Source organism: Arvicola amphibius, chromosome 14 (genome assembly GCF_903992535.2).
Source record: "Arvicola amphibius chromosome 14, mArvAmp1.2, whole genome shotgun sequence".
NCBI lineage: Eukaryota > Metazoa > Chordata > Mammalia > Rodentia > Cricetidae > Arvicola > Arvicola amphibius.
Genome location: NC_052060.1, coordinates 24,064,898 through 24,089,408, shown reverse-complemented (window position 1 = coordinate 24,089,408; position 24,511 = coordinate 24,064,898). Strand labels below are relative to the sequence as shown.

The 24,511-nt window shown below is 34.6% G+C and overlaps 1 protein-coding gene across 4 annotated transcripts in view; it reads right to left on the bottom strand.

Annotated features, from left to right (window-relative positions):
* Positions 1-24,511, bottom strand: part of Col11a1 (collagen type XI alpha 1 chain) — a 169,069-nt gene that overhangs the window by 66,651 nt on the left and 77,907 nt on the right. For all 4 annotated transcript variants that reach the window (XM_038311125.1, XM_038311127.1, XM_038311124.1 and 1 more), the window contains 12 exons: positions 23,829-23,882; positions 23,367-23,411; positions 23,116-23,169; positions 22,653-22,697; positions 18,564-18,617; positions 17,074-17,118; positions 16,682-16,735; positions 16,556-16,600; positions 10,102-10,155; positions 7,700-7,807; positions 5,022-5,075; positions 50-103 (listed from right to left, as the gene is read on the bottom strand). In XM_038311125.1, coding sequence (XP_038167053.1) covers positions 50-103; positions 5,022-5,075; positions 7,700-7,807; positions 10,102-10,155; positions 16,556-16,600; positions 16,682-16,735; positions 17,074-17,118; positions 18,564-18,617; positions 22,653-22,697; positions 23,116-23,169; positions 23,367-23,411; positions 23,829-23,882 — 666 coding nt within the window. The remainder of the gene's footprint in view (positions 1-49; positions 104-5,021; positions 5,076-7,699; positions 7,808-10,101; positions 10,156-16,555; positions 16,601-16,681; positions 16,736-17,073; positions 17,119-18,563; positions 18,618-22,652; positions 22,698-23,115; positions 23,170-23,366; positions 23,412-23,828; positions 23,883-24,511) is intronic.

The window sequence follows — 24,511 nt, the reverse complement described above, 5'->3', positions numbered from 1 at the left end:
AGGGGCACGGTCACTAGCCATCTCTGGACAATATACTTATGCGCCATACCCGGGCACCTTTCTCCCCGTTGGCACCTGGAAATCCAGGAAATCCAGTGGAGCCCTGAAAGAATACAAATAATCAACAATGAATATGATTGTTTTCAATTTGTATGCCACAAGTTCCAATTACTTTGGAAAAGAGTGATGTGTTTAGAGATAGTAGCATTTAATTAAAAAGTATGTCCTTGCTTTGGCCGCTCATAATAAAAATATACAATCTTTAAATATAACTGTTAAGCCATTACACGAGATCTCTTCTTGCATTTGAAGGGAACTTACAGTGACATCTGAAATCCTGGAAGCATGAATTGATAAAAAAAAAACTATTTTAATACTTAAATTTAAAAGTAAAATAAAAATGTATTCACCATATCTATTATTATTGAATCGAAGTTAATGGATATTTTATGAAAATAGATTTTAATGTGATAACCAGTACATTTGCTCCCAATCTTAAGAAAAATCACATTTCATAAGTGGCAGTTATAATATAAAACATTATCATTAATTAATATTAAACATCCACTCCCAAGTACCATCCAAATAAAGCACAGGCATTTATTGTCCACTTTGAGTGTATTTTTCTGTCGCTAAAGATGGCAATGGATTATTATTAATACATCTTAATACTTTAAAGTTTAGGAGACATTGGAAAAAATTCAGGATTCACCAATAAAGAAATGTGGAGTATGAAGTGATAATACTGGATAATATGGAAAAATTCAGGGTTCATTAATTAACAAATGTGGAGTATAAAGTGATAATACTGGGTAATATGGAAAAAATTCAGGTTTCATCAATAAAAAATGTGGAGTATAAAGTGATAATACTGGATAATAAACAATAATTGTTTTAAAATGTAAAAAGCCCATAGTGCACTTAATATGAATGGGCATATTTTCCTAGTGAAATACAACTTAAATCCCAATAACAAAGTTCCACATTTTATCTTGGGCAATTGCCCAGACTCTCATCTTCTCAGACACTTTATTGACCACTATCCAAACAGTTTTATGTCTTTATTAAATAAAGAAATAGAGAAGAGCCGGGCGGTGGTGGCACACGCCTTTAATCCCAGCACTCAGGAGGCAGAGGCAGGCGGATCTCTGTGAGTTCAGACCAGCCTGGTCTACAAGAGCTAGCTCCAGGACAGGCTCTAGAAACTACAGGGAAACCCTGTCTCGAAAAACCAAAAAAAAAAAAAAAAAAAAAAAAAAAAAAAAAAAAAAGAAATAGAGAAGATTGAACTTCGAATCTTTTTTTTCTCAATTTTCTAAATATTCTCCCAAACATGGAAGTATATGGAGTTTCAAAAAAGTCTATTTTAAACAATTGCATGGATTAAATTTAATAATGTATAAAATGATCTGCTGAGATAGGAACAGACTTGATTTTATACATATCTCTATGTATTAAGGGGGATATAGTCATATTCTTTGACTTTTTGTCTTTGTGTTTTTAAATCAACTTCTCGGCATCTAATTGCTCCCTAGAACAAAGTCCCCCAAGCGACAAATTGCTCATATATATCAAAATAAAGCGTAATGCTTTTTTAAAAATACAAATTGTGAGTAGCATTCCATACATACTTAAACTGAAAAACACTCAGATAGGGACTTAGAAATCATTGCTCTGGACACGAATGAATCATAGCCCTCACCAGATGACACATACTTAATGATGGAGAACAGGTAAAAACTGGATGTCATGAATGGACAATTAGAACAGCTACCTGCACACCCACATCCAGAATGTGACAAGCTCATTGCCATTTGAATGTAGCAAAGATTTCCAATTTCGCAGTCAAGCTAGTCAAGAAAATTGTATGTGTTGTCCCTTTTCATCACGGGGACAAGCAATGATCCAAAGAATACACAACATTGAATGTGTGATGTGATTTTCAATATATTTTGCGTTGACGATCACTTGAGAACAAATGATAAAATGTTTAAAATGGAGAAGAACACTCTGTATATTAAAATTTTGAGGGATTTTAACATTTTAATTTTAAAAAGAATTTGCTTTCTTTGTCTTCAGAATCAGAGGAAGTCCTATCTGTTAGTTGCGATGTGACTAAGAATTTAACATATAACTAGAATCTGGCATCTAACTGACAAACGTTACCTAAATTTTATACACAAATGAATATGCCTACTCTGATCAGAATAGATAACTGCCCTATTTAAAATACACCATTAAAGTAATGCTTAATATTACTTTTGCTGTTTTAAGTTTTGTATGTAGCATATATGAAAGCCAGAACCTTTCTCAACCTACCAGTTTTTCATATAAAGTTTTCTAAACAAAGTATGCAGTGCACATTCAAATTAAACACTAACTCTACAATGGCAAAAGAAAAACAAAAGATGACAAGGGGAAAATTAGTGCTGAAATTATTCTGTCAACAAATAAAAACTTGCACAACTATCTTGTATAATGTTCAATTATGAAAGTATTCTACTTTAGGTTAGATCCTAGGTTCTAAAACAACTGTCATCTTGTATAACACGTGGTGGTTTTTCTTCCCTGATGATTTTGCTCCTAAGACATTGGCAAATGGCTGTTTAACTACAGGTCTTCAACTACTTAGAATTAGCAGCCAAAGTTAAATTTTCTTTGAATATTGTCTATTGCAATGTCACTAGCTTCTTTATAAGAAAAAGGCTTAAGGCTTCCTTTGATTTATGATGTGAACATCACTATTTTTTTTATTTAAAACAGACCTATAGTTTCAATTACAGGAAAAAATTGGAGTGATGAAGAAAAGGAACATTAAATATGGATGTCTCAAGTCTAGACATTGCAGTTAAAGGATAAAGAAATGCATCATCTCATTGTGAGGAGGAACACTTTCATTTGGCCAACGACAGGATTTTCATAATAAGAGTTCAGTGACTACTGATCAGAAAATTGATGCCAGCAAAATGGAATACATCACAATTTCATATTAACTTGAAAAATTTCAATGGTGCTCATTCAAATGATATTATGACAGTTTCCTATCATTTTTAAATCCAAATAAACGTACAGCATGATTTCTTGTGCATCTTAGTAAACAGATTAAGGATTCACAACATAAAACTGAGATAGTTTACAGTTTAGGATTGTTCAATAAATGGATCTCTACAGAAATAACCTTTGTTGATTTCTAACATTTGAAAAGAATGTAAATGGAAGTTAGAACAATATATTACATATAAGATGGAAAATGTAAAAGACAACTGAGCAGCATTTTCGATCTGATAAACATTTAAATGACACTTGTACCATTTTAAAAATACATCTTATTACATAAAAAATAGTCTGTTTGAAATGATAAAAAAAGGTCACATGGCAAGATTAATATACACAATGTAGGAAATTGAGTGGAAACTATTGTCCCTATGTTGGTGAAGGGCAGGCAGTATTGTCACCTACAGGTTATCTATGAAGCGTATTAACACATGTTTGTGATATTAACATAACTAAAATTTCCTTTATCTGTTATTGTTGCTATGCTTACTGTTTAAAATAGAAAAGACAAGAAAACCGACCAATATAAAATGCATCTCATGTACACATATTTTAAAAAGTGAGCTACGTATAATTGTGCATCCCTGTAATTCAAGCACATTGAGTTTGAAACAGGTGACCAGCATGAACAGTATAGCAAATCCCTGTCTTTAAAAGAAAAAGGAATAACTACCCAAATTATTAATACATTTACATATTAAATTCATATAGCTATCAATATAATTAGTAAATACATCAAGGCTAGCCAATGACAGTTTGTATACGCAAAAGCAAAGTTCATGTTTCAAAAAAAAAACAGCAATCACAAGAAACTCTTATAATTAAAATATTTGTAAATATTTCAAATATCAGAAACTGAAATCTGAGCAGTATAGTTGATTACATTGTGTACCGAAAAGATAAAACTGTGTCAAAAGGTCTGAAACTTGTAACGTTACTTTCCTTGACTGAAAAGTAATAAGAGGTAAATACATTAAGAATATTTAAAGGATTCAGGGCCATACAGGTGTTTCCTAAATTCATAACAAGTGTTCTTATGAGACACAGATGGGAAAGGATGAACTAAAAGAGACCATGTGAAAATGGAAGGGTTGGAAGGGCGCCGGCCCAGCTAGGGATACTTGGAGGTAGCATAAGTTGCAAGTCTCCAGGACAGATTGGCTCCTAGAGGTTTTGGAAGGGATGTGCTCCTAACAGCACATTGATCACAGACCCCTGGGCTTGAGAAAGGCAACAGTGAAACTTTCAATTGTTCTATGTCACCCAAGTTTTAGATATTTGTTATGGAACTCTAGGGAAATGAATGCTACTTCAAATGAGAACCAGAATTTTAAAAATAATGGAACAGAGCCAGTGAAATGGTTCATTGGCTGACAGCACATTCCACCAAAACAGTGAACCAGAGTTTGATCCCTGAAACCCACATGGTCGAAGGAAATCACTGATCCCAGAAAATTGTTCCCTGTCCTCCATATGTGTGACCTGGGATGTGAACACAGATGTGTAGATATAAACACACATGTGCACACACATTTGAGTTAATATATTAATAAAAAAATAGTGTAGGCCATAAGGGTAGTAGAAATAAAATAAAAAGCTATTATCTTCCAATGATATCTAATGTAACTAAAAATATTTTATTTTCTTCTCTCAGGTATATTTATTCTAATGATGTCCAATGAGTTAATTAAGCCTTTCTTTCATAATGACCCTGAGCACAGACATTCTCTAGGACATAACATAATTACAGAGGTGCTCTCTGAAACACGTGACTTCCAGGTGAGTGTGTGTGTGTGTGTGTGTGTAGCATTATACATATACATGTGTTTTTTATTTGGTGATAAGTATTAAACAAAAGAAAATTAGAGTTTATTCTCTCTCCATCTCTAAAACTAAGTCTTTAAGGATATGCAATTAGTTAACCTGTGTGTCACACAGATAAGTCCATAAAGTTCAAATTATTTTACCTTAGGACCTTGTCTTCCTGGATATCCTGGCAATCCTGGAACCCCAAGTTTCCCCTAAAATTATGAAAAACACAAAAGTAAATATAAACAGCCTATATATTATTGCTTCAGGGAGAATTTTCTGAAATATTTGAGCAAAGTATTTATGTACTTGATATGATGCAAATGTTTACCACACTTTATTTTCATCATAGCCTTTTCATTTTTATGAGAAAATGAAATTTTACAATATACATATGTTAAATGTTTTACTGATACCTGATAACAGTCATTGTGCAAATAACAGCATCCTCTTTGGAGATATTTAATTTAGAAGAAGACAATTCTTACCCGTTGTGAATTATAAGTCATAAATATAGAAAACAGCTTCTTAATTAAACACGAACACAAGTTAGTTAACAGAGTTGGAAATATATTCAGAATTTACCACTCTAACTAAAGAAAATCTTTATGATAAATTAACTCATTTATCATATTCTAACTGTAAATCAAGTTATTAGGTAATGTAACAATTTTTCATTAATTAAAATTTAAATAACTGTATTTGGATACTCCTAATTCATTTGTACATATATTGGTTAACTATGAGTCAATAAATTTAAAACGTATTGAGAACTATAGCAAATGATGATAATTTACATGGAGTGTTATCCTTGGAACTGGGTACATGAATGTTTAACTATTCTGCTCCAGTTCAATGAAGCTATCTCTCAATGTTAATTTTTTTAAAAAAATGTTAAATTATAATCGGTTCAAAAAATGTATAACAAATACTGAGACCTCATAGGTTTTTCTGATCAATTAATCCCCAATATTTTTTCTTTAATAAAGAAAAAATAATACAAGTAAGAAACTAAGTAAATGAATTGACTAAATTGTTTGTGGAATTCTGGACATCACTTTTGTGATAACAAATGCATAAAAAATAACATGATTTTTGGATTAAATTTTTAAACTTAAGCACATAGGACATATTATTGATAATGTACATTTTCAAAAATTATAGAGGCCAATACAGGTACAAATTCATAAGTATAAGCAAAACTTTAATAATAAAAACAAAAGTTTAGCTGGAAAAATCCAGGCAAGAACATGTGCCATATGACCTTGTCATTACAGACTGAGGTAAAGAATTGTAAGAGTTACAAGTTGCACTGCACAGATAAGCAAATCTCAGGTGGAGACTATGCAAACAAACCCTAAGACACTTGCTTTTAATGACATCCATTTGGATATATTATGCTACCTCAGCTTATTTCATAGTTTTATTCCACTGATTTCAAGGCAAAGGAAAATCTTTAATGATCACAGAACTCTCTGTGTTCTACGTTAATTGTATAGCACACTATACACCATTACATTTTAGAATCATTTCAAAATAAATGCAGTTAGGTAACTTGTATTCTATTAAATGATGATGATATAAACATCAATAAATAGACAATAATGAGATGCTACATGCAAAAAAGCAAAGGGCAATGCTTTAGAATAGTTTCTGGGACCACTGTATGTAACAGAGTAGAGCTGAGGAGGGCGGAAGGTCATCAGAGGACCTTCATCAGCTGACACTGAATATCAAGTGAAGTAGCGACAGCCTTGATGGCTTCCCATTGTCTAACTAGTACAGCACCCATCAGTGCAGAAAGGCAATGGGTTCCAAAGCATGAACCCAGCAAGACCACCATATCAGTGATCCTAAATGGAAATGGCCATTCATCTCTTCAGGTGTCAAATAACAGCAACAAAACTTCCTTCTGGGACATATGTTTGCTGGTGGAAAAATTTACAGTTTTCTAATAAGGAATCTAATTTCTTTATTTTCCAGGAAACAATGCTCTCAATAGAAAAAAATTATTTGAACAAAGAAGAGAATTCATAAAATTTATATCAACAGGATATGGCAGCTACTTTTACTTTGCTTTAGTATGTATATGAAATAATGCTTATCATTTAATGTTTCTCATTTCCTCCCGATCAATTAAATTCAAAGACTGGGTTTAAGCTTGGTGGGCACAACACCTGCATGGCATGGTTAAGGCTATGGCTTTAATCCCCAATAGATAATAATTTAAACCCCAAGCAAATATAAAAAAAAAATAAACCATGAGAAAAAAAATAATAATTTAAGTTCATAATATAGTAAAAAGTTTTCTAAATAACTAAATTATGCATTAATCAAAATTAATGCTCTTTGCTACATTAAAATATAGTAGAAATATTTTGGCATAGCAATATGACCCAGGTTTTTTCAAAACAATGACTATTGCATTTATCTGGAAATACTTTCTTAATATCAGGTTAAATTCAAATATTTTGAAAAGAAACCTAATGTATATACTTTAAATAGTATCCTATGAAAATATAGTCATATATTTAAAAAAAACACCTACTTTGTTTGGGGACAAATATGGTTTGATTTGATCTGATGCAGTATGTATGCCATCATTCGCTGCTTCCTTTAAGCTCAGGCCATTTAGACTCAGTATCAGCTGTGGGCGAGCTTTAGGAATGGCTGCTCCTGATTCAGCCCATTGCAGAAGGAGAAATGTAGCCGGCTCAGGACTGAGTGCTGTCTCACTACTGTAAGAGGACTGCACACTGAACACAAGAACTGTGCTGTTGACAATGACACAGAAGCACGCTGCACTGCACATACTGTGAGAAGGAAGCAAACCAACCTTCTCTCCTGCTTGGCCAGAGGGTCCTGGGTCTCCAGTTGGGCCTGCACGGCCTTTGGGCCCCTCAGGCCCATCTTCTCCTCTTGGGCCAACTTGACCCACCTCGCCCTGAAATGCAAAGTAATATGGTTTGTTCATTTAAAACCCTTCCGTATTTGGAGGTGGAGATTCCAGTCTATTCGAGAATCAGGCTTTTGTGACTCTTGGTTTCTTGTCTCATATTTGAGTTGCTTGCTTTCTTATGAGAAAGGGGTTAAAATAGTTTGATGTCAAGAAGCATTTCATTATTGAATAAATTCCTGAATGTGACTAATAATTAAAAGTTTTGGGAGCTTTATGGTACCTTATGTACTACCATATTGATCAGATAATATCTGGGACAGAAAGAGGCAGAGGCAGAGAGAGACACAGACAGAAACACACAGAAAGTGAGAAAGGCAGAGACACAGAGTGACAAAGACAGAGGTGTTGGGACTAATGAGTCCTGGCCTTCAGCTGCTCTTCCCTCCTAGAACCTTCTAATTGAAGTTACTAGAAGCTGTGCCTAGCTTAGAGGATCAGAGGATGGGATTTTCACCTGTTGGCCATTGACTGCAGTGTATGTATGTAAGCCTACATGGTGCTAATAAGAGGGCTTTTGGTACCAGTGTTGGAAGGTCTGTGTGCGGTCTGTCTCTCTGTGTGTATTCTCAACCTCCAGCCCCTTTCCCGAAGCTCGCGAACTGGGGTCTAGCGCATAGAGCGCAGACCGGGGCCTCGGTGCACGGCACAGAGGCCGAGCGAGACAGAGACAGATGAGGAGTTTTATGGGAGAGAATGGAGAATAAAGATTAGAAGGAAGTTTTGGAAACTATCATCTGAAGCACAAAAGTCTTCATTTTGAAATATTTTTTACATCTTGAGCAAACTGGCAACTGAAAATCAAATGAATTGCTTCCAGTCCTAAGAGCCTTCATGAACTTTAGGGAATCACAGCTACTCAGAGGTCTGCCTCTTTGATTAGATAGATGAGGTATTTATATGATTTATGCAATAAAGTATTTAATATACTCTAGGTAAGTTGATCCACTTTAAAATATATTAATGTCAGATGCAAATATACCATCTTTACACTCTGCAGTTCAGGAAACCATAAAAATTAAAATGCATGTAAGTTCCATAATATGACTTTTAATCACCATAGTTCACAACATATATACAGAATTTAAAATAAAACCACATTTCTCTCTTCTAGTAATTTAACCATACTATTCTGAAACTTTCTTAAACAACAGTAGTAAATTATATAGAGATTTTGTTGAGGTTATATATTAATAAATCCATTGTTGAGGTGAAAGAGACTATCAAAATTGTATTTGGGTGTACAGTTCTATAGCAGAATGCTTATCTACGATTGTTAAAGTCTGTAGTTACATCTTCAACACTACAAAAAATACAGATAGTGCATACATCCTCCTGAAATCTCTATCAAGCATAGCTTATCTTAAAAGCGCAAATATGCCAGGTGTGCTGGTTGATGCAAGCCTTTAATGTCAGCACCTAAAAGACAGGTCAAGTCGCCTTTGTGAGTTTTAAGCTAGGTTGGGCCACATAGTGAGTTCAAGGCTATCTGGAAGTGCATAGGGGTCCCTCCTGTATCCAAAAAAAAAAAAAAAAAAAAAAAAAAAGCGCAAAACTGAAGAAAAGGAAAGTATACAAAATACTTACTGAATGTATAGTAGACTAAAAACATGTAGTATCTAACAAAAAGCTACTATTTCTAGAAGCAGGATGAATTAAATTCATTCTCCATTAAATCTATGCCTTTAGCATGGTAGGTGTCTTCAGACATTTGTGTCTCTTACAAAATTTAACTCAACATTTAGAAAAACGCTGGTACTATACTATCGGTACCATCATTATGATTTCCAATATTTATACAACAAATGAAGTAAGATATCTTTGATAATATTTTATTTCACCTTTGCTTGCTGTATTTAGTGCTAAGGGAAATTGTAAAGGGTGTAAGCTAATGTTTATGTCGCTTTTCATTTGGGAGAAAGGAACCTCAATTGAGAAAATGCCCGCACAACAGTGGCCTGGAGGCAAGCCTACGGTGCATTTTCTAATTGAAGATGGAGTTGGCAAGTTTGGGGCACCCTGGGATGACAGCCCTGGGTGCTGAAAGAAAGTAAACTGAGTTTAACTAGGAGCAAGCTGGTAAGGAATACTTCTTAATGGCCTCTGTATCCGCTCCTACTTCAGGTTCCTCTCCAGCTTTTCTCAGTGATGTACTGTTACCTGGAAGGGTAACAGAAACAAACTCTTTGCTCCTTATGTTGCTTTTGTTTGGGTGTTTATCACAGCAGTAGAAAGCTGAGCTAAACATACAGTGTGGTCAAATTTATATACTTTTTACTCACTCTGTCACCTTTAAGTCCCATGTCACCTTTGAACCCTGGAAAGCCATCTTCGCCCTATTATGAATAAAAAAGATTGTGATCAATTATTTTGAATGACTAAAAAAATAAGTCGTAAAATTAATATTAATAATTAGAAAAAATCTCCTGAGAAATAAAAATTCCAGTCATGAAACCATAACCTTTCTGTTCTGTCCCAGACCTATTCCCTTATCCTGGAGTTTTATCGTCTTTCCACAGTGACTGGCTATAAATTAGAGAATCTTTCACAAATATATTCATGACTACCTCTCTATCTCTTGGAGAAAATAATTATTTTTTTAAAATAATAGCATTTCTTTTAAACATTCTAACAAAGAAAAAGTAAGTACTTAAATACATATCATTCCCATAAATTAAAGAACTTGACAAAATATTTTTATCCAAAGTGACTCGTTTTACATTAGAATTTCCATGATTTGCTGTTTTCTCCAATGGGAAGACAGTGAGCTTATCAACCACTGCAGGGCAGTTCTCGATCCTCATATTCAGAAGTAGTTGACGTACATAAAGGACTCCCTGATTTTTGTGTGCTTTTATTAGTTACAGTAGCATAAACATGATCTATGCAGAGACAATACCAGTTGTCAAGCCAACATGGTTAGGGGAATTTTCACAAGGCTTCACTCTGAAAGGAAGAGTTGTATGTTGGAAATATTGTGATAAGGTGTGCTGCTTTTGCTATGTTGCATTTGTTTGACTCATGAAGCTGTGATACTTTGTCTGCCTAGAACACCTGATGGTTTAATAAAGATCTGAACGGCCAATAGCAAGGCAGGAGCAAGAATAGGCAGGACTGGCAGACAGAGAGAATATACAGAAGGGAAAATCCAGGAAGAAGTGGCCAAAGAAGGAGGAGGACATCGGGGGACAGCCACCCAGCTACATGGCAATCCAGTGAGTAACAGTAAGATTTACCGAAGTAAGCGAGCACGAAAAGTATAGAGGCAAAAGGTAGACAGGATAATATAAGTTAAGAAAAGCTGGCAAGAAAAAAGCCAAGCCAGGGTTGGACATTTTCAACTAAGTATAAGCCTCCATGTGGTTTATTTGGGAGCTGGGTGGTGGCCCCCCCAAAAACAAAAAAAGTAAAAAGCATACTACTACTACTACAGTTACAGCCTTTTAATGGGTGCTAAGAAAGAAAGGATCAGTCTTCTCATGGGAAAGGGCCTCTGATAAGTTATATGATCTTAAGCTGTCAACCCTAAACACGTACATTTAAGTAAAATTAAATGGAGTCAACAGGTTATTTCTAAATATACATAATGGTGTTTTCGTGTATGTATGTGTAAGGGTGTTTTTTGTATATGTATTTATGCATGTAAAACTAATAATAAAGAGGCCATGAGTTTAGGGAGGGGTAATAGAAAGTTTTAGAAGGGAAAGAATGGGGGAGGTCAAATGGTGTAAATACACTGCTTGTATATGAAATTTTATTTCCAAATGAGGGTTTTTTTCCAAGCTGTTGTATCATTCCTAAATATTAGGGAAAACTAACTGTCTTATAATAACAGTCCTCAGTATTTCAACAAAAGAATCACTAAAATTAAGATTTGCAAATGCACATTTATTTTACACTCAGCAAATGGTATTGGTGAAATTACTTCTTTGACACAGATCAAGTACTGAAGAAAGATCTATTAAGGATAAATATTAAGAAATAATGGATAGATTTAGAGGAGAAGTGACAGCAGAATTTAGACAATATTCCCAGTGAAATACAGTAATTAATAGCAAAGATATTAGTATGTATTCATTAATTGGCAGGTTTAATTTATGAAGCTGCCCAGTGTCTCAAAAAAATCACATTCAATAAAAGTCCCACTAAAATCCCAATTGTTGTGTATATGTAATAGCATGTAAGGAAACAAGAGGCAATGGTTTTAAAGAGAACAAGGAGAGGTACCTGGGAGCACCTGGGAAGAGAAAAGGAAGGGAGGAATGTTGTAATTATGTTATATTTTCAAAAGAATGATTCTATTGAAATTCTCCATAGAGACTGAAGAAAATATTAAATTTCATGTAGAAATATAAAATATCCAAGATAGCCAAAGCAATCCTGAAGACCAATAAACAGCCAAAGGGATCATCATCTTAGATGCAAAACTATATAAAAGATTTCTAGATCAAATTTCTAAAGCGGCATGGAACTAAATTTAAAAAAACAGTCATTAATCGATGAATAGACTAAAATTCCTACTCATTTTTTAAATTATACTATAATTACATGATTTCTTCCTTGCATTTCCTGTGTGTCCCCAAATATATATTTTTTATGACAAAAATAAGCCTGTTTGCAGTTAAGCACAATAGGACATTGCTTCCAATAAATGGTAGAACCAATAATCTTTCCTAATTAGCCATTGAATCCCTGGTGATTAATCTATTTGACACCTTAAGATCCATGATGCTCATTAAGCACTAAGTGAACAATTGGAAACATATTCAAGTTTCAGTTGGTGACTTGTAAATTACACAGAGGTCCAGAAAATGTCATAAACTGTTATGTTTATATGAAAAGTGAACCCCAGTTTCATGTGTTGGATGCTTGTTCTTTTCTGCTAACACCATTGTGAAGGCTGTGGGAGATCAGAAGCTGCGGCCGCTCCTGTAGAAGGAGTTCACTAAGGCAGCATTTGAGGATCGTAATCAGCCTCAAGTTCTTGCTGTGCCCCACTGCACAGATGGCGTCCTATCTGCCATAGTTTCTCCACCATGATTGACTGGAACTGCTAAAACCTTGCCTGCAATAAACTTTTTCATTCTTGAATTTTTATTTCGATTTTTTTTGTTTTTTTTTTTACTTTCATGTTCATCAAAAGGCATTGAGGATGGAATAAAGAGGCAACTCACAAAATATGAGAAAGCAAATGTGAAAGACCCATAAGGACATTAAAGAATGTTCGGCATCAATGCTCAACATCACTAATCACTATGAAAATGCCAGTGCAGGCTCCTGGGATGACGGTGGTTAAACAAGAAGAGGGGCTGTACGTGTTGAGAGGGCAGAGAAATGGTGAGTTCCATGTGCTGTCAGTGAGAATGTAAAGCGGATGGAGCACTAAATTACAAAATAAAGTGAAACTTTAGTTCTGAGTATATACATGACAATTGGATGCAGAATCTTAAATGTATGTATACACTTACGGTTGTGAGGAAAAATAGCAAAGAATACAGCAGCAATCAAAGTATTCATTGATGTTCATGAGAACAGGTGAAAATAGCTGGTATGTGTAATGAAATGTTATTTAACTTTTAAGGAAGAAAATTCTGATCTTTTATTTTAAAAAATTAGGGCTATGAATTGTTGTAACAAAAGGGAAACACAAAGACCTAAATCTGGAAGCAGTGACACAAACCTGTGACAGGTCTAAATTAAGGGTTTGCAGACTCTTTTCCTGGGGAGTAAACCATGATGTTTTCAAGATTCTAGTGGAAAAGAGGCCTTTTAAAGAGCAAACTGCTCTGTGTACTGAGCGCCCCTAGAGCAAAGGCTGAAGAGCTGAGATGGCCGTTCACTGCCTATTCATTACCGTCATGACTTTCTCCCCTGAGACAAAGGTAATTACACAGTTGCCAAGTTTAGTTTAAAGAAAGCTGTGGACTGTGTCTAAGAATTAAGAATTGTTTTGAACAATCCCAGTGAGTTGGTGAGTTTCATTGTTTTGTTTGGATTTACTTATTTACCCGTTTATTTAATTCTTTGAAATCAATACATAGAAGGCTAGTTTGTCTGCCCTCAAAATATTCATAATTAATGAAAAAACATAAAATAAAAAATACATTCCCTAGGTATGTAATTAGTATATTTTAGAATATTATTTTAAGGTGTGTTACATTTGTTTATGTTCTGGAACTTTTTTAATGATGTAAAGATGTGATGCTTTTGTTTATGCTGCATTTGTTTAATTCTCTAAAGCTGTGATTCTTTACCTGTCTAAGACACCTGATGGTCTAATAAAGAGCTGAATAGTTTATAGCGAGAAAAGAGAAAAGATAGGCAGGGCTGGTAGATGGAGCGAATAAATATGAGGAGAAATCTGGGAGGAGAGAAGGAATGAGGGAATAAGGAGAGAAGACCATCAGTGGTCAACCACCCAACTATACAGAAAGCCACGGAGTAAGAAGGAAAGTAAGATGTACAGAAGTAAGAAAAAGAAAAAGCCCAGAGGGAAAAGATAGATGGGATAAATTAAGAAAAGTTGGCTAGAAATAAGCCAAGCTAAGACTTGCATTAATATGTAATAATAAGCCTCCGTGTGTGTGGTTTATTTGGGAGCTGGGTGATAGGTGTCCCCAAAAAGCCAAGGGAGTAAAAACTAAAAACAAACAACATTTTGGCATTCCAACATGGAGGTAGAATAAAAGAAAATCCTACAACGTTGATCACCACTGTTAAGCAAATAACGTGTCAAGTCATGAGATTTCAAGTGCCAAAATTAATGTACTTTAGGAAAACGAAAAGACGGTGTTGAATCTGTTTAGAGTTGCAGAACAAAAGTAGCACGGTTTGGTTTATTTGGTTTTCACAGTGGAAGACTGAGGGACAGCCATGAAATCAAAAGCAGAGAACCTTAATGTCAGGGTGCCAGCTTCTTCTTTCACCATTTAATAATCATAAACACCATTACAGAGTAAGAATGGTGTTTTATTCACTTTCAGATGTTTGAGATTTGGGGATTTCACTCACTTACTTGTGCATTCTCAGAAAGCATCTACCACTGATCTACAATGATCTTTAACAACCTTTCTGTCTCCTTTTGATATATCACGGGCTGTATAACCTAATTTTATATTTTTGAAAAAAGGAATGTATATTCAAATTCATGGCAACATAGTGTAAAGAAGAATAATTCTATTTAAAAACCTTCATTTATTTACCAATAATTCTCAAAATTGAGGTTTATAATACACTGTTCTATTAGTTAGAAACAAAGGCAGAGCATTTAACCATTTAGATTTAAAAGTGAAGCTTAAAACTGTAAGTTTCCCTTTGACACAATTACCTTAGTTGTCAGCATACTAGAGTTGGCATACAGAATTTGCACGCCGATTCAAACTTCTAATGATTTTTCATTGTATGTATTGCTTCTTCTTAGACTAAACACAACTCAAAGTAACCAATAATTGCTTGGTGTTTCAATGCAGAACTGTTTTCTCATTTGCTTCTCCTCATCCAGAATTATCTGTCTGTCACTTTGAAATTAATTCTCCCTCCAGAAACTTACCACATGGCACCTCAACTAAACACCTTTCTTTTAAATATTGTCCACTTAATAATCCAGTAGGAAAACTGAATTGGTAAATAAATGTTTAACATGAACATGTACATATGTCAAAGCATAGATAACATACAATACAGAAATTTAAGTTCAGCACTGCTAGACCGTCACTGTGCCCTGTCACAACAGAAAGATTTTGAGCCATGATCATCCAATGATGATCAAGATGAATTAGGGTTATCTTCAAAGTAGCTAACTTAATTGAAAGTGCAACACATTATTTTCAAGAATAACAATTAATATCTTGCACACCTTTAATATCTCCCAGGAGTATTTTCTGTACCAAATAAAGTTTAGTAAGAATAATAATTTATGTTTAGTTATCTAACCCCACCTAATACCAAATATATTCAATGATCGCTCATAATGTTATGAGTGAAAAATAAATCATTCCCTTTAAACCAATGCAGTTTTACTATTAAAATAAAGAACCACACTTACCTCAACCAAATTACTAATAAAAGGCCTGTGTTTACACTTTGTGTTTGAAAAGTTATGCAATTATAGTATGAATTAGCCTAATCCTGATCGTCAGAAGTAGCTTCTTAGCACTGAAAGTTTATCTTTGAAGGATTTAGGAATGTCCAATACATTAAATATTTACCTTAAAGAATCTAAAAGCATTGTTCTTAAGGAAAAAGACAGACAGTGTCCTAAAGCCCTATTAAGGAGCCAGAGCATCCCAAAGACTGAGGTGCCTGCATTTCTCTACCTCTGCTTGGATTTAATTTTATTTCCTCCCAATAATAGCATTGCTACCATGCACCATAATGGTAACAAATAAAAGTTATATTTTCTATTAACGTCAGTTTAGCGTCTCGGGGATTTTAGTACAGATAAAATGAATGAACCCGGTTATAACTAGAACATTTCCTCATGTCATAGCCAACCATGCAGACAGATGAACCTGTGATTTGATCAAGTTAGACACATGTAATTAAAAGGGTATTTGTGGCTAACTTGACATTCTTTTGCATCTATTTTTAGAGCCTTAGTGACAAACTTATACTTGCAATGCCTGGCTAGTAAATAATTGATCTATTTATTTCAAGGAGAAAAATAAATGCTGAATACACTATAATTTCATATACTGGATGCTTGGAAATTAAAATCACCTAAAAATCATATTTTACCTTTTCTCCTTTAGATCCCTTGAGACCTCTGACACCATCTGCACCCTATGGAATAAAACGAAAACATTAAAAGACAACGACACTGCACCTTGAAATGAAATAATGTGCAAATAATTTAGGCTTTACCTTTACGCCACGGGGACCAGGATAGCCAATGGGTCCCTGTGGACCAGGAGGACCCTGAAAAAAATCAATTGTGACTTAAATATGTGGTACAGTGACAATACTACTCATTCGCATTCTGCAAATAAAGGTTTTAGGAAGTAGTGGGTAAAAATTTAATATCAACACAAGTAATGTATAAATATTAATTATTAGAATTCATCATAATATATATATATTAAATATAAAGCATGCAGATCTACCACCATGAGAATTATTTATTAAAAAATGATGATAAATTCTATTTTCTAAATTAGAATTAGCTATCCTAGGTGTACCTGTTAGTTATATCAAAACACTCATATTGACAAGACCTTATTATTGACAGGCTCTTCAGACAGATGCTTGGTACCTACCAGGGCCCCCTTTTCTCCTGACTGGCCTTCTTTTCCAGGGTGACCCTACATGGAGCAAACAAACACACTGGTGAAGATGTGGTATAAATTGTGACTGTTAATCTTAAGTCTTTCCCATTTTTCTAAATAGTCTGAGATCACATTCTTTATTTTTTTAATTATTAGAGAAATGTACAAGTTTCATGACTTTCAGGAATATTGGAAACTGCCAGTTAGAGAAAAACGTAAGATTAGATTTGATGAGTATATATTTCATTAAATATGGGATCATTTTCAAAGAATTTGGGGAAAGCACATAAAGTAATACATCCTGCTATTAGCAATTCAGCCTCAAACTCTCACACACAGCAATTGCATATGATTTATATTCTGTGTGGAAATAAAGGGATGATGTATATATGAATCTTCAAATGGTAGCAGGAGCAAGTGTTGGAAATACATAGAAAGATCAAAGATACTAATCAGATTAATATATAGTTGAGATTCCATAAATAAAAATGTATAGTTTAATCACAAATATATTCTATAGATGAATATAGAAACAGCACAATAAATTTTTTCTAGCTCATCACAAATTTAAGTAAATTTCAAGAGAAAATATCAATAATAATTTTAAAATGAAGGAAGAAAACATATTTTTCTACATTTCTAGAGGTTGAGGGATATCTAATGTCTAAAGAATGTCTGTGGACATTACGTGAAGAAATTAACAAATGCCATGTATGTGACCTGGCCTCTCTGCTGTCTGGTTTTAGGTCAACTTACACAAGCTAGACTCCTTTGGGAAGAGGACATCTCAACTGATAAAATGGCCCAACCAGACTGGGGTGGCATTTTCTGGATTGGTGATTGGAAGAGCCCAGCCCATTGTGGCGGCAAGCCTGGACAAGTGGTCGTGATCTCTCTAAGAAAGCAGGCAAAGCAAGACATACTCAGAGCCCCTCCAGGCCCTCTGCATTATTTCTTTTCTATGTTGCTGCCCTGCTTGAGTTCCTGTCCTGATTTTCCTAAGTGATGTTACCTGGAAGTAAGTGAGCCCATTACTCCCCAGGTTACTTTTGGTCATGCTGTTTTATCACAGCAATAAAATCCTAAGACTGGCAGACTCTGAGAGGTGAGTTAAAAAGTGGATGAGCTCGTTCACTGCACTTAGTGTCTGTTTATTAAACATCACAATCACTGAAAATAAAAGCAGTCTGAAATAGCTGGCAGAGAGGAGCATGTGGAATTAGGAAGGAGGGATTTGTGTAGGTACTAGTGTTCAGAGTGTGGACGACTTTATTTAGAGGCTACGGTGATTTTATTGAAGAGTTCTCAAGAAAATTGACATAAAGAAATGATATTGCATGGTAAAGAAACCAAGGCTTCGTTACTGGATCAATTCCCTCTTATTACTGCCTACATGTAATCATTTCCAAGAATCATGTAAAATTTATTTTCTAAGACTGCATATGGAAATGTCAATGGGGAGAGAGACAGCATTGACTTACGGGAGGCCCATCAGCACCAGGAAGCCCTGCAAGGCCTGGCTTTCCTTGTGGACCCTAATCAAAAAGAGGAGAGAATTTTATTTAACAGAAAGGAAATTATGAAAGGCTCTACATTGTGCAGATCAGCACAGCACTAATAACAGTGTGAACTTGAGACGGTGTCTTCTGGTATGTAAGACATGCAGAAGGTATTCTAAATACTTGATAACATTATATAAAAACAAATGAAAAGCAAACTCAACAGATGTCAAAAGATATAAAATATGCTACATTTAGTCAGCTTAGACATTCTAAATTTTTCCTTGTTCAAGTTGACGCATTAGTTTTTAACTGGTAAAATAAACTGGTGTTAACAGAGCAAAAATGCAAATAATGAAGTTGAGAATCACATTCCCTCACTCCCAACACAGAGAAGTAAAGCTTTGGATACTCCATTGACAACACTATATTGATACCTAAGTAAGGTGCAGGCATAAGCTCTATTAAATGCTTGGTATATAACGGACTGAATATAGGATTGTAGCCACATAGGATTAAAATAAAGATGAAAAATTCCTGATGCTGTCCTTGTAAAATCAGAGGCAACAATTTATTTCCAGGGTATTTGTAGTGATTTATTGTGCGACTAGTTTGATAAAGGTATTACATACATACCTATATATACTATGTGACTTGATTATGGCAATGAATGAGTACAATAATAACTACCACATTTACTATACTACGCGTTTTTATCTTAAAGTCCAACTCTTCTACTTACTGAAGAATAAGTTTACTGTAAAACATTATTCTCATACTGTCAGTTCCATATACATCTCTTCCATCAGACAAGAGGCTGCTGCATCATGTCACTGGCCTATGTCAACTAAATTTGTATATGTGCTGTTTGTGCTGTTCTCATCATGATGTCTGCCTAAGAAGTTTCTTAGACGGTACTGTCATTAATAGTCATGGATACAGTTTGGAGTTCTAATGATGGAGTATCAGATTCTGACACAGTTCTTGTAAATGTGTAAGGTTTCTGTGTCAGTTATTAGGACCTGATGTTATGTACATCTATGTTGCTTTACGAAGTGCATAAATTAATACACATCTAACATAAAACTAAAATGGAGCTGCCCAGTGGGTCACTCTAGTCCTTTCTGTCCTGAGAGTCTCTACTTTATGTCACCCCATCATTGATAAATTTAAAACACTGTAAAGACAAACACTGCAGTTATATACTCTTTCTTAGGAGAAAATCGGGCATTCTAATGGGAACATTAATGCCAAGGCAGTACTGCTTGCAGTTCATTGCACTAGGCAGGATGGGAAAACAGTTGACAGAGGAATGTCATTCGTGCATCTCTGTCTCCAGCACAGCTTACAGTCCTACTCTTAGAGGCTATTGAACATAATAAGCATTGCACTCATGTTGACTTGACCTACAGAACTTCATAGGAAAGCACCAATTAAATCATGTGGACCAAAAAGCAGAAAAAAAATCACCTTTTGAGAAACATTTTTATACCCTAAATTACCTTTTGGAAAGCCTTAAAATTTCAATATCTTTCACCAATCTGAAGTCCTACCACATTCTACAGTTCTTACCAGAAAATACTAAATATTTAATTGAAATATTTTGCACATCACTTAAATTATTCTTTATTTTCAAGACATTAGTCTTGTTTCTTCAAAACAAACCAGTACGCCAACAAAGAATAAATCGATTCATTACTATTACCAGCAGAGGTGCCAATGACTTGGCAAGCAACGTTGTGTGAACCTTTGCCATTGATATATATTTGAGAAAATGCATGAAATGTTAAAACTCTGGCAAAATAAGATGATTTTTTAATGAAACTGAATTTAATCCATCTCCTTTTGAATGGAGGTTTCCTGACAACAGAATGTTTTATCTGCATCCTTAACTCCTTGTGCTGTCCCTGGTGAGGTGGAAATAAAGATGAATGAATGTCATATGTTTCATATTTTAATAAAAGTTAAAATTTATGAAGTGCTTCTGTGTACTTGTGAAGCAATTTATATGCATTATCCACTTTGTCTCAGGGAGTCCTGGGAAATACCAACGTCTGCTATTACATGACAGAGTCAGAGTCTGAATGCATCTAGATACACATTCGAGTCTTCAAAGTCACTGACTTTAACAGACATTTACTTTGGGTCTTGGTATTTCTCACTGAGCTCATGCACACACATCATTTGTTTTCCGTAAATCAATTAACATGTGAGTAATATGAACTCTGAACTCACACATTAAATCACAGTAAATGTTCTACTTGTCAAAAATGTCAGAATAAATAGCAGAGGTAGTTTATCACTGCAAGCCACTAGTAACCTTTATTAGAAATAGAATAAAACATAAGCTAAAATAATTTTATATGAAATTTCCTGGAGATTAAAACAGTTTATACTAATAAGATAGTATCTGAATGTTAAATTATACATGAAACAGTTCTTATTCACCAAGTTTAAAATAAGAAGTGTTTTAGACAGAATAACAGAAGTAAATAAAATGCTGCCTGATATAGACAAAATATTAAGTACATGCCATATATAATATTTATATATTTGTCATTTGAATTTATTACATTTCTGATGGGAAAAGACTGACTGTCTTAGAATTTCCCAAGAAGATATGCACAGATCAGAAAAAATTCTGGATTACATGTGAACAATAGCTGCAATGAGCCAAACCATATATCTTAGTTTGGGCTCAGCAACAGGAATTCAAGCACACCCATTCTCCCAAGGGGAAAACTACTCTTAACATTCCAAGGAACACATAATAAAGTTCTGTTGGAAATGTAATAGGAACACATTTCAATGTAATTTATAATGAACAAGGGATGTTTATGAAGTGCCAGATAAAAGATAAAAGTAGTAAATTTTAAAAGTCACTGATCTAAAATAAAGACCCAAGAAGGAGAGTGCTGCTCAATGATATACCGCTTGACTAAATAAATGGCTTAAGATAATCTTCGGGATGTATGCAAATCTCATGCTGTGTTTTTCAGCACCACTACTATACTGCACGGTATCCACATAAATAAAGCACTTCAATAATCCCATAAGGAAGGAGGGTATAAATTGCACAAGTGTGGTGGTGCACACCTTTACTCTCAGCACTCATGAGGCAGAAGCAGGCAGGTAACAGTGAGTTAGAAGCCAACCAGGACTGCACAGAGTTTCAGGTCAGACAGAGTGACATGGTGAGCACCTATCACAAAGAAAAAAAATGGTGGCGGATCATGCCTTTACTCTCAGCAAAGTGGGTTCCAGGACATCCAGGGCTACACAAAGAAACCTTGTCTTGAAAAAAAAAAAAGGAAAAGAAGAAAAGAGATTTGCAAAAATTACCAATAAGCTGTCAAAACAAAAGGAGCCAAGACAGGAAATACTAAGTATGAACATGAAGCATCATGAACCCCAAGAGAAATGGTCAATAACAAGAAACAAGAGAGACATGCGTTAATAAGGATGTGGGAAAACTAGTATGTCCATGTGTCACTAAAGGAAATAAAAATAAGTGGTTCAAACTATTTATCTTGGAAGTATCACATACCATAATTAACCAGACATGAAGATTATATTAACTGTTTTTCTAGTTATAATGCTGTCACAGATGTTTTGTTTTGAGGATAGAGAAGCACACAACATACGTTGGATACTGAAAATGTAAAATTAAAGTGAGATTCCACACCATCCATTCTGAATGCCTAGTTCTGTCATCATAGAAGCTCACAGTCTGCATACTTTGAGTCAAACTATAGTTTTTAAACAATGATAAAATGAAGATGAACCAAACCAAAGCGAAAACACACACTCATCTCAGTTTCTGAATTATAAATATTATTAATATTTTAAAATATTGCAATCAGGTAAAATCTAGTAACCCTACATTCTTTTAACTTACATCTTAAAGTGTGTAAAGGAATTTTAACCAACATTTATGCTCTATATCTGGTTACTATACTGCTTTGATAAACTACCATGTAAGGAAATATCCAGAGGAGCAGGCTAACACCTGCTGAGCTTGCAGGTACAAACTAAATTACCAGAGATTTTGAGAATAATACAACAACTTACTTTTTCCCCTGGAGGACCAATAGGGCCTTGTGGACCAGGAAGACCCTAGTATAAAAAAAAATTTATTTATTTCATGTCAGAAAAAAAATTTCATAAGGACACATCTTCACATCAGATGATAAAATTTAAAGCACATAGACTGATTCACAAGAACCTCCCCCCTTCTCTCTCCTTTTGCACTGCACTGAGAGCTTCAGAGCACTGTGAGGAGTTTTGTACAAGCTTCTTTTTGCAAAAAGCTTGAAATTCAATTCTATCCAGAACCTTCTGCAGGTGCAGATTTTTACTATGGCATCCTGTAAATGCTTATGAGTCTCCCCTTTTTTATTCCTTAAAGGTAAAAGTTGTCATGGTTTAAACATAATGGGTGCAACACAAAACATTCTGACACTATGATTTTTATTTCAAACAATACCATCTCAGCCTATTATCTCCCAGGAAGAAAACAGTGGCTTAGACTTACCTGAGGTCCTGGATTTCCTTGTTGACCTGGTGGTCCAGGCTCCCCTTGGGGACCCTGTATAGGAAGAAATAAAGTAGTTAATAAGGCTTTTGCTTTACAGGGTTTTCTTTTTTAATTCTAGTTATTGAAAATCATCCACAAATCAGTTTTCACTGAAGAAGTTTGAAAAATTATTTAGTAATGTGTACGAATTTTCTTTAATTTTACAACAAAAGTCTACTGACATGAGTTTAAAGATCTTAACAGCATACCATGTTTCCTTTCGGTCCTTGGGGGCCATCTACACCTGCAATACCCTTCAATGAAGAACAAAATAGGTTAAAAATTTAGGTATTAAAATGGAAAATATAAAGAGTAGCCAGTAGCGTGTAATGATTTATGATTCTTGTAAGAATAAACAGAAATAGAATTTAGTATTTAACAAAAATTATGGAAGGTCTGTACTCCCCCATCCATGTCCACCCTGAAAACAATCTAACATCATTTTCCACTGGGTGCTAGCGATTCAGCATGAAACTGAAAGACCTACTGAAACAGAAAGAAAGAGCAAGTACAGAGAGAATGATCAGTTACCCTGACAGGTAGCGTCCACAGAACTTACAGTACAGCAAGACAGTTAACTAGATTGTTTTCAAGTCTATACAAAAGTCCTATAGAATACTCGGCAGCAAGTTTTCCACTACAGAACCCAGATTACTCCCAGGAATACATACAGGTTGCCCAGGAGGTCCTGGAGTTCCTCGTGGTCCCAGCAAGCCTCGCGGACCCTAGAAGGAATAAAAGAGAAAGAGAAAGCTTGCATGAGAGAGGCCTTCAAAACAAGCCTCTTTTGCTGAATATTTTTAATATAAAATATGTATTAAAATATCTATTCAGATAGATCTTCTCTCAGAACATTGAATTAAATGTTCAGCATGTAATATAAATATTGCATGTTTATATTAGACAAAGTAGATAACAGTAGTTACTACAGACACTTTCTTGGATCCAAAACATCTACAGATGCAACACTAGTAAAGTTTTTAAAAAAGAAAATAGTTAAATGATTTTAGTAAGATATTTTATGTCATTTTCTATTTTGATTAGCACATTCAATTTGGTTGTTATGATCACACAGATTAAACAAACAGAAAAGGTCAGAATCTCATTCATTTTATTTTATATAAATTTCACCTTGGGAGAGCATTCATTTACAAGCAAACAGCTGGGTATCTATCCTTGCAGATTATAGAACTATTTTCTAGAAAGAGGAATTTCAAGCTATTAACATTTACATTCACATCATCTTCCTTTTCCCTTTGCTGAATATTCTTTTCGAGCTTTAGAAAAGTCAGGGTAATAATTCCTTTGCCTACTTACTTGAATGTAGTTGACCTGGCAAGCTTTAGAGTCGCAA